Source organism: Rhipicephalus sanguineus, chromosome 8, assembly GCF_013339695.2.
Source record: "Rhipicephalus sanguineus isolate Rsan-2018 chromosome 8, BIME_Rsan_1.4, whole genome shotgun sequence".
NCBI lineage: Eukaryota > Metazoa > Arthropoda > Arachnida > Ixodida > Ixodidae > Rhipicephalus > Rhipicephalus sanguineus.
In genome coordinates, this window is record NC_051183.1 from 25726583 (window position 1) to 25740734 (window position 14152).

General features: G+C 45.1%; 2 protein-coding genes across 2 annotated transcripts in view; one reads left to right on the forward strand and one right to left on the reverse strand.

The window, feature by feature from the left end:
- LOC119401573 (organic cation transporter protein) overlaps positions 1-3036 on the reverse strand; it is a 31341-nt gene extending 28305 nt beyond the window's left edge. Inside the window, exons 1-2 of the mRNA XM_037668474.2 lie at positions 2980-3036; positions 695-1077 (exon numbers count right to left, since the gene is read on the reverse strand). Of these exons, the coding sequence (XP_037524402.1) occupies positions 695-1066 (372 nt within the window). The 5' untranslated portion in view covers positions 1067-1077; positions 2980-3036. The remainder of the gene's footprint in view (positions 1-694; positions 1078-2979) is intronic.
- LOC125759720 (netrin receptor DCC-like) overlaps positions 1-13612 on the forward strand; it is a 47380-nt gene extending 33768 nt beyond the window's left edge. The window contains exons 2-8 of the mRNA XM_049418792.1: positions 4616-4655; positions 5754-6041; positions 7379-7681; positions 8826-9092; positions 9949-10233; positions 12133-12250; positions 13265-13612. Coding sequence (XP_049274749.1) covers positions 4616-4655; positions 5754-6041; positions 7379-7681; positions 8826-9092; positions 9949-10233; positions 12133-12250; positions 13265-13301 — 1338 coding nt within the window. The 3' untranslated portion in view covers positions 13302-13612. The remainder of the gene's footprint in view (positions 1-4615; positions 4656-5753; positions 6042-7378; positions 7682-8825; positions 9093-9948; positions 10234-12132; positions 12251-13264) is intronic.
- The last annotated feature ends 540 nt before the right edge of the window (positions 13613-14152 follow it).

A 14152-nucleotide genomic window follows, 5' to 3' on the forward strand; every position in this document is an offset into this window, starting at 1 on the left:
GTTCGAACACTACGAGTGTTTAACAGAATGCCCGCACTAAGGTGTGTGCCTTGTGTAATGGTTAGCATGCTTTAAACCAGGAGCAATTATGCGCGAGAAACTTTTTCGAAGTTGCGATGCACCCACTACGTGGTCCTAAGGGAATACGCGCAGTAATGTGTGTGCCTTTTGTAATGGGTGGCTGTCTTTAAACCACCAAGTCGTTATGATATTAACATGGTGTGACGCCCGATGGCAATGTACGCTTGTACCACGCAATATTACTGCGCTATTACATCTCGTACTGTGACACCTGTATACAGGACGCGTATTTTTGGGAAGCATGAAAGTTACTTTCAGTGCAGCTCCAAGCAGAGGCGTGGCTGTGTGGTAGAACACCTGCTTGCCACGCAGACGGCCTGGGTTCGATTCTCACTCGGACGCAGCATTTTTATTATTTATTTTATTTGCAGCTTTTTCCATTTTTCGCTCACGGACAAGATGATGATTTTTCGCCCACAACAAACGGCCCCGACGCCGACGGCGGAATTTCTGCGATACGAGCTCTTTAACGCTATCGCGTTAAAAATGCCAACATTTATTAAACTTCGCTTCTTTGGGCTTCTTCGCAAAACCCGCGCCGTTTTCTCTGGGCTTATTATGGGATGATTATTTGCTTGTTCATTCGGCCGCACCTGGTAATTCTGATTCCTACCTCATCCGTCGCCGTGTGTCCAAACACGTGCTCGTCGTACGTCCACGCCTCGCAGCTCTTTAGCGAAGTGTAGTCCGGCACGATTTCTCCGGTCGTGGAATTCTGCAGTAAGCCGTACATGGAACACTGACTGTATGACTCGGAATCGTTGTTGTTGTACGGAATGAATCGTTCCTTCCATTCACTGTCGCTGATGTTCGCCAGCAGGCCATCCGGTAGCGTCGGGCGCGAGCACCAGTGCTCGTTGTCGGTGGCTAGAAACACGAACGCCAGGTTGTTGAAGCCCGTCAGTATGCCGCGGTAGGTGACGAAGGCCACGAAACAGGCTTGCCAGGGTCCGAAGTGACCGATCAGATCAACCACCTCCGTCATATCGCCCGTCCCTGAATGTTTTTTTTTTTTTTAGTGCATAGTGCAACGTCCTAAACACGCGGCATGCGTGCCGCATGCGGCCCGCGGACCGCTCGCTAGCGTCCCGGCCCGCACATTCCTGCCTTCGTCCCACATTGTTTTTTGTCGTAATAAATGCGTTGCGCTCATGACCTGCACAGACGTGACTGAACTCAAGCCTTTTTTTTTAAATTTTTTTTCATAAGGCACCCTATGCGATCCCCATGTGTTAAAAAACAGCCGAAAAACAAGAACTATATTTTAGAATCTGCGTCCAGATTTCTAGACTTTAGTCATCCTCGGCATCACTATCGGTATGTTTCTCGAACCCTAGCGTCATATCCCGCTCAGAAATGACCATATATGAGATCTGAGAAAGGCCTTCTGTCAAATGGCCCCTTAAGCGGACATTTTAGCGACAGCGTTAGCGGCGTCTCATGCTCACGAACTTTTTCATCTCTTCAAGGCTCTATCTTACCCTGAACTTCTGCCTTTTGTTATGCAATTATATATGCATATTTGAACTTTCTGACTCGATAGTTGTTGCATCTACGCTTGCTAATGTGGCGTCGCAAAAATCCTTCATTTTATACTAAATCTACGTAGCCGAATATTCCAGACTATTACTGCACAGCACATGACCACGATGTCAACGCTTTTATGGTTTCAAGATTCCTTTCAAAAAGAGTTATAAACTACAACTACGGCAGTGCTAAGCTTACACTACAGGCGACTCTAACTGTGCAAATAAAACTTCACTAAAGTTATCATGACACACGCTTCAGATCTGCAATCCGCTATTGTCCCAATGTAACTTCTTAGGGCGGAAAGCACAGTAAGCAGCTCCCTCTGAACAGGAACTGCAGAGTAGTGAATATATGTGGACATTCATTTCAAGCTACGCCGGCTGATTGTCTTAAAATATCCGTGGCTGTCGCGGCACACATTGAAAAGCTAGGACCACTTTCTAGAAAAAACAATTATGAATGCTTTCTCAGACATTCCTCGCGAAAAAGCTTTTGATTGTTTTAGAACCCTTCTTTGTTAGACAAAATGCTTCTATAGAGACTTATACAATAAGTCAATTTACATCTATCTCTGCCACCTGCACATCGGCATCGTTCTGTAGCCTAACAATCTTACGCATTTAGTTTTACCCATTGTTGTCAACCGCGAAGTCATATGCTGTCAATAAACATAACGTTGAGGGTGGCTCTATAAAAAAGAAAAACAGGAAAAACTCAATGAAGAATAGTATTAGCGAAGATGGTAATGTGTGAACATAAAAAGGTTAAAGATGTCAGCCTCAAAACAAAAATAGATCTGGTAAATGTCCTTACCTCTTCCGCTTTAATTTGTGGGGGTCTCCTGCGGTAATGTATAGTCGTAAATATGAAAGAAAGATCATTTCGAGTTGTGTTGCTGGCCTAGAGTGCTTAGGGTGTGATGGACTACCAAAAGAACGGATAGCTCGGCCATGAGACACCAATCCTGAGCGTTCTTTCGAAGCAAGAGTGATGAAACCAGCGCTGTCTTAGTTTGGCCATGTCATGAGAGGTACCATTATAATGGTACAAGAAGCAATGTTAGCCAAAGTGGAAGCTAACAGAAAACTTGGCCGTCCATGCATGATATCGTCAAGTGATATTCTGGAGGCCACAGGGGAATGCATTGACGGCCTCGAAGAACTTGCATTACATAGCTCTGGTGTTCATCTACTCATAATGTCGCGAGGGGTCGCCAGCAATTCGACGGTGCTTGATTGAACAGCGAGATCTCTTAAAACTCGTAAAGAACTTCTGATATTTTTCGCAACCTGTTGCCATCACTGTGCGAGTTCGTCACAGGTAAACATGCGAAGTCCCACAAACGATGCGTGTGAAGTTCACACTTACCTCGCACCCACCGCCTCGCAGAGATCGGATGCCCTAATGGACGCCTGCTGGCACACTCCTCTCGCACGGAAGATAACGACGGCCTTGTATACGGTCAGGGATTACTTTACAGCGGTTGTTCTGTCCGGTCCATTCCTTGTAGTTATTACAGCTCGTCCGAGAGCGTACTTCCGCCTTATGCAGCTCATATCATGCAAATGGAGGCGGTGTTCGGGTTATTCTCAGCGCAAATAAACGTTGTCGCCAGACTGGGCAGTAGTAATTAAATTACTCTTTTGCTGTATGAGCACAGGCGTGCGCACCGGGGGGGGGGGGTGGAAGGTGCCCCCCCCTCATTCACATAGCGGGGGGAGGGCAATGTCTGCTTCGTACTGTTACTCATTTGGACCTCTCCCGCCATTGTTTAAAGAGTACGGTTATGACCACGCAGGTTCTTGACAGTCATGGCTGCAGAAGGCCCCTGATGTTACATTCCAAGAACTTTTTGCGTCCCATCTTTACTCCCAGAAAGCCAGGGACCAAAGGCAGGTTATTTTGATGAAGCACATCATCGCCTCGTTCTCACTGTTTGATCCATTGTGCCGCATGTTGTCTTTTGGAGTCTACTAAAGATAGGGTGGGGGCGGGTATGAAATCTTGCCCCTGTCTTTGGTCGACTCTGCAGAAGAAAACATCCTGCACAACGGATGAAAGAATGAAAATGAAGCGAGGACGTTGTTCTCCCACTGACCTGTCTTTGGTCCCTGACTCTCCGGGAGACCTTATTAAGCATACTCATTATCATGGTGCGTTAGGATGGTATTAGAAGACATGTAATTGGTATCTATGAGACCGTGTAAACAATTTAATCATGTAGATATTTGGTATTCGACGCGTTGGCTTTCATAATGATGTCAGGTTGTCACCATATCCAGCTTAGAAAAAAAAAGCGTATTGCACACAGTGCTTCCCATACCCTATGCGGAATGCCAGCGCATTAAGAAATCGTACGGCTGTGTACAATGTCTTAATTTTATGGCTGCTTACGACAAGACTGTATATAACCTGCCAGTTATATAGTAGCCGCATGCTCGAATTCTTAATTATAACAGTAGTACAGGTTCGTGTCAGTAAGAAGAAGCATTGACACTAAGCGCGCGGCAACTTCCCTAAGCACATCAAGACTGCCTGCTCTGAAGCAAACATTTAAACTCAACATTCTGCCCCGTATGAATCGGTAGAATTAAAAAAAAAGAGCAAACAAGGTCCCGAAATAATACCAAACCAAGTGCTTTGAGCGACGTGTAGTTGGGATCCATCGTGTGTGTGTATGCGCAGGCGTGCGCACGTGGGCGTATACAGGGGGGGGGGGTGATCAAGAGAGTGTTTAGCATGCATTAACACGACAGCGTTAAAGAGCTCGCTTCGCAGAAATTCCAGTGTCGGTGTCGGCGTCTTTAGTTATGAGCGAAAATTCATCCTTGTCCGTGAGCGAAAATTCGAGGTTGATGCACATAAAGAAATAATAAGAAAATCTTCGGTTCTAGTGGGACCGGGCATTCGAACCGGTGACCGCTCCCTCTGTGGCGCCATGCGTTTTGTGTTACGCGATCCTCACAATACTCACTCGATGTTTCCTTTTATTCCTGTACTTTAGAGTGACCAGGCAGTATATGGACTCCGGGAAAGCCCTTCAGGTAACTGATTTAACTTTATTTATTTCTGAGTACCCATGTTTTCTTTTCTAGAAGAAATAACCTTCATTTTCGCTGCAGCTTGCGAGCGAACATACTTCAATTCCAGCAGTGACGTTTCAAAATACTTGGGGGGGAAAACTTTATTTCAAGATGGGTGACGTCTTGACGCAGAAACGTGATAATTCTGGGCATGAACAACCGATATTTCGTACAACCACACATTGAGGATACCTGCAATAAATATAGATTAATGCATTCCGTGAACATCAAGTTCTTGAGACAGTCAGTAGTGTGGTGTCACAGGAATTTACATTGATAGTATGAGAGAAAAGATAAGCATCCGTTGAGGCTGCTTTTTATGGTGTAAATTGTATAGAGTAAAAGCTCGTCAATGCGAATTTCAGGGGACCGGAAAAACTGCCCGAATTATTCGAAGGCCGAATTACCGAAAGTATCTAGAAAACGATAAATAAATGTCTGTTACCTCAATGCACTTTCATTTTCTTGAGGAATACGTAAACCCACTAATTATTTTGCATAAGAGCAGTGCAAAAACCGGATCTTTCGTCATTTGCGACTTCATTCACAATGTGAACCCGGTTCAAGACCCTCGTGCCTCAATACGAAACGTAAATTGAACATCCGTACCTTATTACGTACCAACAACGCGATTGCGGATGGAGACCACGACTTTCTGAAAGCCCGTGGCCATTTCGGCAGCATGCGGCCCCGGTGTTTATTACGAGCTGGAATCTGTAGAAGTGTCTTCTGTTGTAGCCTTTTTCTCTATCACCATGTTTAAGAGATGCGTGCTTGGATCTTTTCGTTTGGTCACGTTAGCTTAAAGGACATTAAGAGCCCCCAAAGGATATTATGGGTAGCGATTCATGCTGCGGCGGGCATCGTCTGTAGTTATATGCATTGACAAAACCTGCAGAGAAACAGCGCGGAGACCCTTCGAGGCAGCTTGCACTAGCATTTGTTCATTACACTTTCTGCGCACTCACAGACCGCGACATCTTAAAATCTGACAGCTATACACACCTTCGCTGTAAAATAAAAAAAACAACAGATAATCTCTTTTTTTTTTTTTCGCAGGAAACAAGCTAACCTTCAGCTCTGGCGAGCAGTATGAGCCGTCTGCACAGCTGTCTTTCAAGGATGACTCTTCAGTTTCGAATTGCGGGGATGAATTGGACCACCTCGCCATGCACAATTCTGCGATTCAGAGCACCGAACCAATATACGAAAGCGTTGATAAAGATGCGCCCATCGCTATAAATATTCAGGGCGTAAACAATGCACCGCAGTACGTAGAAACTGAAAAGAACTGCAGCGGACGTTGCGATACGGGTGCTGAAGTGAGAGCGGATACCAAAGTTGGCTGTAAGTAACTGTTTTATAGTTATTTTTCTGCATTTTTCTTCACAGCGCGTCTGCTGGACGTATGCACCCCGGTCTACAAAACCGCCCTTCAGCTACCGTTCCTACCACTCTAAGCTGGTGAAGGACGGCATTGCTATGTCGTGTCTGAAATCCGCTGTCAACAGACCGTGTACGCATTTCGCTCTTCGCAGCTTTCAGGAGCAGGTGGATCGTCTAAAGAACGCAGCCTTTCCTATATCGGTAATACAAATCACCTGCCAGCGCCTCATCAAACAGATAAAAGGTATCGATGCACGCGGCCAGAACACGGATCAAAATGATAAAATGGCTGTTATGCCATACGTACACGAGGCTCTCACATCGGCTTAAGAAGACAGCCCAACGATTTGGGCTGAAGGTGGTTTTCCCTGCTAGTAACAAGCTAGGCAGACTATGTTCAATGGTCGGCAACAGGCGTGACAACGTCGGGATGCGCGGTTGCTCTATTAACCACAAAGTTAGGTTTGTGTCGTGCAGGGCCAACGTCGTCTATTGCATCCCTCTGTCGTGTGGTCGTGTCTACGTCGGCCAGACAGGCCGATGTTTCAACATACGTCTAAGAGAGCATCAGTCTTCCGTGCGGGGGAGACCCCTAACGAACTTGGCCATGCACTGCGCTGAGTGCCGGTGCGAAGCGCAATTCCCCGCGACGGAGATCTTGTTTAAACACCACGATCGCACGACACGAGAACTTGCTGAAGCTTTTCATATTAGCACGAGGGCATCTACGTGCGTTAGTCATCCTTCTTTAGCCACATCGGAGAGGGAAGTGATGCTACTCAAGGAAAGGGGGTAGCCTGTCGGGGGGGGGGGGGGGGGGCGGAGGGTTGAAGGCGGTGTGTTTTTGTTCTGGTTTTTGCCTTTTGCCTTGCCCACGAGGCGCATGCGCGGGAATTAGTCGTGTGTCAAGTTTAGATATATTTTCTGTTCAAGCAATAAAGCTTTCAGTTGTGAGTAAGCGCTTGTGGTGTTCACTTTCTTGTCTTAGTCTTTTTTTGCGCTACTATTACACCATTATGAACAGGCTTAGCGAATTCTATAAAGGAAGCGTTGTATGTATGTATGTATGTATGTATGTATGTATGTATGTATGTATGTATGTATGTATGTATGTATGTATGTATGTATGTATGTATGTATGTATGTATGTATGTATGTATGTATGTATGTATGTATGTATGTATGTATGTATGTATGTATGTATGTATGTATGTATGTATGTATGTATGAAGTACTGCAATATGTTGAAACATTTCTCTTTGTAACCTTAAGTATCTTTTCTCGTTTTTACGCGACAGCGCCTTCTGCCGTAAGAAACCTTACCGTGAACCAAACGGTGCCAGGAGAAGTCGTATACAGCTGGCAGCGGCCCGACGTTCCAAATGGACCTCTGGATGGATACATCGTAACCACTGGCAACCTCGAGACGAAAAAAGTGCTCATCACCGAAGTACCTGGCAATGCAACTGAACTCGTACAAAAGACCATCGAGCAGTACACGGAATACAAAGTTGATGTCCAGGCCTACAACATCATGAATCCCTACGGACTCAAGCAGGCTGGTCCCGCAGCAAGTGTCCAGTTTCAGAGCCTTGGAAAAGGTGAGTCGTACAAGACAACCCGTGAAATATGGCTAGTGTACTTTTTATGGCTACGTCTGTAGATATATCTACCATTTCTTCAGTAACTGTGATCTTATCAGTTGTTATTACAAGGAGCAGTGCAATCATGATGGTGCCGCCATCCATCACCCCATGCTGTCCCCATCAAGATTTGTTTTGGCGTGGTAATGTATGCTACACTTATCTAAGTTATCTAGAATATCTATCGGCAGCACTTCCCTTTATTTTTTGACCCGCGATTTGCCATTAATGTATAGAACTTAGATTCATGCCCTTTTAAAGCACGTATTGAGAATACAAGTGTTAATTCGCGTGTTCCCTATTGTTATAGTATGTCAACTCATATGTTGAACATAGAGATTGTAGACGCAAGAAGCTTACCGTCTGCGATCATTTTTGTGTAAATTCAAGCACGGCCACTTAGGTTCGGGTACTTTGGCAAACTGATACAGTTATCACATTCGAACGGCTCATTCATTAGTGTGCACTGCGTGCAAATGTGAGGAGAGCATATGTCAACTCCAGTGTCCCTGTATCCACTTTGACAAATAGCGCCGGACTGTCCACTGGGCGCTGAGCACACTTGATGGCCGTCTTTTCATGGAATAAAAGATCTTGGTCGCCCGGCCTCACGCCTCATCAGCTTAGAAAATCATATGAGCTCTTGAATGTGACCTATCGAATATCTGACTGTAGCTACACTAAACCATGCTTGTGAATAATCAAGACTCATGCCTTCTCTAGCTCTTTCTCTCTCTCTCTCTTACTATCCCCTTTCTTTCAATACGTGCGCAGTGCAGAAAACGGGACAAAGGTTACTTAACCGGTTTGCCTTTTCGCCATTCCCTCTTGCTCCATCTGTGAAACGTAAGCAAGAGTGAAATAAAAGAAAATCAAGAATGTGAACGTATAAGGCTTCGAAAATTTCCCAACTGCTTTTAATAATTAGTGAGGAAAAGGTCACAGAATAAGAAAAGCATAGGTTGGGAAAGTCAAGTAAAACACATCAAAATTATTCTGTGCATGTTGAGCAAGCTAAGGACATTTCCTATAAAAATATTTGAAGCTTTAGTTTACCCTATTGGTCAGTTATGCATACATTTTATATTTGTTCCTGTGGCAGGGCCAATACCTCCAATACCTGAGCTTGGGGACACCTTCGAGCACGAGGTGTTGGTAAACTGGACCGAACCTACAGATCTCCGATACAACGTCACGAACTACGTTCTGCGCCTGGAGAAAACAGCCGTGAATATTACAGTTAAAAAGACGAGCATCTGGTTGGAAAGCCTCGAGACGTGGCATTCCTATACGGCATCGGTTTCTTCATGCACAGCTAGCAATACCTGTGGCCCACCAAAGAAGCTATACTTCCAAACGGACGTCGGAGGTAAAAAAAAAAAAAACCTCTAGTTGCTATTGTGCTGCTTATTCAAAAAACCGCACAGTTTTTAGTGGCACGAATACTGAGTGACACACTTGTTTCTTTTGCAAGCATAGCCGGCCGAGCGCTTAATTTTGAGAGTAAAGCGGAGGCTCAAAATAAAACAGGGACATACAGAGGAGACCGACAACACAGGGGCACACTCGCAACTGAAATTTTATTGAAGAGGCAACACATATAAAGCTTACATGTTGGGCACGTTGTGCAGGTTCTCTCGCCTAAAGAAATAGAATGACTTTCCACATCTGATTAGTGAGAGCACATGTGTCACGACGAAAAAGGAGGGAAAAAACTAGGCCAAATGGCGGTTTTGCTACGAGCACTTAATTCCAATGAATATTCATAAAAAGTATTCTTAAATAGAAATTCATGGTTCTGTTTGTAGTTTAAAGTTAGAGCAGACACATATGATAGCGGGGCATAACATTACTTTAATAACGGTCAATCGAGTGTGAAGATAATTAATGAAGATTAATTGATCGAGTTCGTTCAAAGATTGTGAGCAGCTGGAATGGTTGCGACACCTGGTGTCGCAACCATGTGTTTCAACTCTTGTGTTTCTCAACTATGTGTTTCTTTATACATGGCCATGGAGATCCAATTCGGCAGCGCCATGAAACACAGTTAACCATGCCACACGAACGGTGACTTGCGAGTGCCACAACCACAGATCAAGGATTAGCATTGCCTCCAAATTTTATTTTTGCGAGAGAAATTGTTCTTTTATTTTTGCCTGCCCTTTAATACTGTGCATAAATGGCACTTAATGGCCGTGAATAACCGTTACCGCCACCAATTCTAGCCCCCGACATACCGAGGAATCTAACGAACACCAGTGTGACCCGATTCGGCATTGGACTAGCCTGGAACAGTCCTGAACAAGTCAGAGGACCCCTTGACGGCTACAAGGTCACATTCACCAACAGCTCGAAGGCCTTCGGCGTGATCACGAAAGATACGAAACTCACCGTCGGCAACTTATCTGCGGACTGCATCTACAATATATATGTATCGGCCTTTAACCATGGTGCGCACCAGACCAAAGAAGGGCCGGCGGCTGTGATACAAGTGAAGACCTTGTATGGACGTAAGTACGATGCCCAGATTTGATATTTCAACATGTTTGTATTACTATATTACTTCTGGTTCTAACTGTTTGAGTATGTGCTCCGTAGCATGAACTAGCTGTTTGAATACATGTACTATTTTTATCGCAATAACAATTCGTGAACATCCTCGGCGGGGAGAGCCATTTATATACACCACTTACTATTGGGGGTAAACATATCTCGCAGGTGCTTCAGCGTGGCAGACACTTGTTCACTATCACCTGCGAGACGGCGCAAAGCAGAGTTTTTCAACCATAGCAGTTGCGAAACTCCGTTCCGAAACCTGGACCTGCCAATGGACGGATCTGCGGAGGTCGCCGACTCTAGGTGGCGCGTCAGTTTGCAAATAAGACGCGCCACCTGGGGGCATTGAAAGAAAAAACACCACATTGTCATGGTCGCTGCAGTATTCGCTAATTTTCTTGCGATTTACCGCTTGAAAAATTAGGATAAGCGCTTTCAAATAGTTTGGTGAGTTTTATAGACGCAGTATCACCTGCGAAATGTAAGCCACGAGCGTAAAAGCACTGCTTGCTTCACCAACGCGGCATCTGTTGCTGGCCTGAGCGCCAAAACACAAGAATGCCATTTATTGGCTGTTTTCGCGCCTACAGATGGCGCCACAGAAGCAGGCATCCACACTTTTGGCCAATGGCGTCTGTGATATTGATACATGGAGCCTACGGGGGGTTTCGCAACTCGTATGATTGAAGAACTCTGGGCATACAGGGCCCAATGGAGCACTTTGAACGGCATTGCCCCGCCGTGTTTCGTCGCGCCGCATGGATATAGGAGCCGGAGGGCATCCGTAATTTTAATTATGGGACGTGGTTGCCTGTGCTCGCGCGCTTATCTCCAGAAGGGTGGGGGGGGAGGGGTATCGACAAATGGCTCATCCTCAGCCCCTAAGGCTTTGAGAGCGTTACTGCGTTTCTTGCCGGCAACTGGTCTTAGAGACAGACTTTAAGAAGTGTTGCATATAACATTCTCCTCTACTCCCCCCCCCCCCTATTTTTTTTCTTCTTCTTTGTCTCTAACAGCTAGTTCATATCATCTTTTATTTCGCTTACCCCTTACCCAGCACAGGGTAGCGAGCAGGTCTGAGAACTGCCTAACCCCCCACCCCGTCCTTCCGCCCATTGCTTCCTCCTCTCCTCATAGTTTTGTATGTGCTTTGCTTTCGTCGTGACAGTGCAATGAAGCCATAGCAAGCACTAAGGTCACTTCGCTAGCTGCAACGGCCGCGTTTACTAGAGGAGTGAGCCGGTAGCTTTTCTTCGTATAACATTTCATTTCGTTGCTATCGCATTCATTACTTCGCTCATGCGGCGAAACTGTGACTTTTTTTGTTATTGTGCTCTTGTTCTACCTGTTTGAATATGTGCACTGCAACTTTCACTGATTTATTGTATTGCAACTCCCCTACGCAATGCCTGCTCAGACCTTTAGGGTACTTGAAAAAAAAAAAGTCGTTTCATTTAAGATATTTATTTTCTATATGTTTAATGATTTGAAAGCATTCAATTTATACGGACTATGGGAACAGTTCTATGCTTGTAATTATATATTAACTAGAATACATACGGAAAGCGAACTACAAGCACAAAATTTCTGTTTCTGAAAATTAAAATTAAGACCCACATTTTTTTTTTCTTTTTTTTTTGCAAAACGCTTTGGCTGCTAGGCTAAGGAGTCAAACGATGTTTTTTAATTAATGGCGTAAAGATTGTTTGCATGGCATTTGTACCATAGCTCATGCTAAATATTTGTCGCCGTGATATCCTTAGCTTGTGGAATATTTGCTATCATTTTATAACATTAAAACGCTGTATAGTTAGGGAGGAATAACCGACTGCGCCTTATTTATTATATTACAGCCAAGCCTTCCCCACCGTGGTTCAGCGTCACCACGATAACGCTGATGGTTGTCGTTCCTGTGGTGTGTTTTGTTCTTCTCTCGGTTTACGTGGTGTACAAGCAGCTGCTGAAGAAAAGGTAAGTTACTAATGCACTCTTAGATCAGTGCGGGACGTCAGCCTCGTGGATGATTACAGCATCCCACTTATGCGTAGTTGGGGCAACCAATGCTCCCTACTGCATATTAACAAGAATACAGCGTTCTAATTTTCTTGATATGATTGCCAATTTAGAAGAAAGAAAATACTGATCCATCGTGGTGTTCGTTATTTGAATATATTGTCAGAATTGGGAGCATACAAATGCGGGATCTCTGTGAATTAACACATTACCCTAAAAAAAGGTTATGTACGGAACCATTATTTGATTAGTTTGCTCGGTAAAGGTGCATACGGAACGTATGCAACTAGCCCAAACACATCCAGTAATCTTGCTCTGTCATTCTAATGTAAGACATGGTTTTGGGAAAGCGTTATTAGCCCTCTCGTGCTACACCGAACGGAAACAATTGATAAATTCCCTGCTTTCTTCCCATTGGCGCAGCCATGGTGGGGGGTGTCAACCCCCCCCCCCCCCCCCCCCCCGCGGCAATTCTTCAATACTGCATATGTATATACACAAGCACATTTACAAACACATGAACAACCATACGTAAAGGTTTGTGGATTCAGTAAGATGGCACACTAGGCGAGTTGGTACAACTTCATAGTGGCTACATGGACGCAACACGGCGCTGACCGTAGACTGAAGTTTGTTGGTTGAACCATACATAATATAAAGCGCATAAACTTTTCCAAACTCAGCCATAGGCGAACACAACACATTATGAATAATTGAGAGGTGAAATGCGGAGCTAACGTGGGAAGACATGACAAATCCAAATCCTCGCCGCCCCCCGTTCCCCCCCCCCCCCCCCGCACCCGAAAAAAAAATTCTGCCTGGGCCCCTACTTGCCCAATGTCCAGTCTCGTCTCGTTGGCGTCCAAGCAGCTTATTCTCCGAGTAATGCATCCGGACAGTTCCAACTTCTCCCGCGCTTGTGGTGATGCGCTTAAGATATGAAATTAAGACAAGACATTGCTTTGCTTTCAGAGAGGACGAAGAGTTACTGGCTTCTTCACAGTCGTGAACCATCACAGACTTTCGACAGATTCAAGCAAGTCTCGTCGACGTGTTTTGTGTGCGTGCGCGAAGGCACGAGCGTGATTGTGATGTGACTGGGTGAAAAGAACTTTAGCGACACCTGGGCACTGCAATTGGGAATAGCTGTGGTATGAACTGCCATTCGCGTCAAGCTATTCTGGCCTGCTGTCGATGTTCTTCAAGGCAACAAAGCTACAAGGACTCTTTGACGCAATAGAGCCTTCGGACAATGAGTTGAAGTGCCATTTCTAGTTCTAAAAAACAGCACGACGTTCACTGCGTGTACCACAGACATATACAGAAATAAATATAACTTTTATAACTGAAGTCAAGAGTTTGGCGGAAATCCCGCCTAGCCGTTTGTGAACAAGGCTCCCGTTTGTGAACAAGGCTCACGTGTGGGAGCCGAACGTCTTTTCAAGAATATTATTTTACTTTGGTCGGCGCTGTGTTTTCTTCGCCCAGCTTTTATAACTATGTGTGTTGTCCAGCATGACATTACAGAGTGCATGGAGCGTGTAAGAAGTTTTTCGGGCTGTTCTAACCTTTCCTGTGTGTCACTGAGGTATCTGTATGGTTTACGTAGGCATTGGTTGAACAAGCAGTGATGCACTCATCCGGCAAGATTTCGAGTACGTGAGATGCGCATTGAAATTCCTAGAGAGAAATTCATGCGATAAGGAGAAGAGACACATGGATCGTATTCCCATTAAAAATTAGAATGGGACGTCTGCACAATAATGGGCAAGAGCCGGAGGGGGGCGGGATGCGGACATCCTGAGCTCCCCCCCCCCCCTCTTCCCCTAGATTTTCACTGCATAATATGAGAATGGGTAT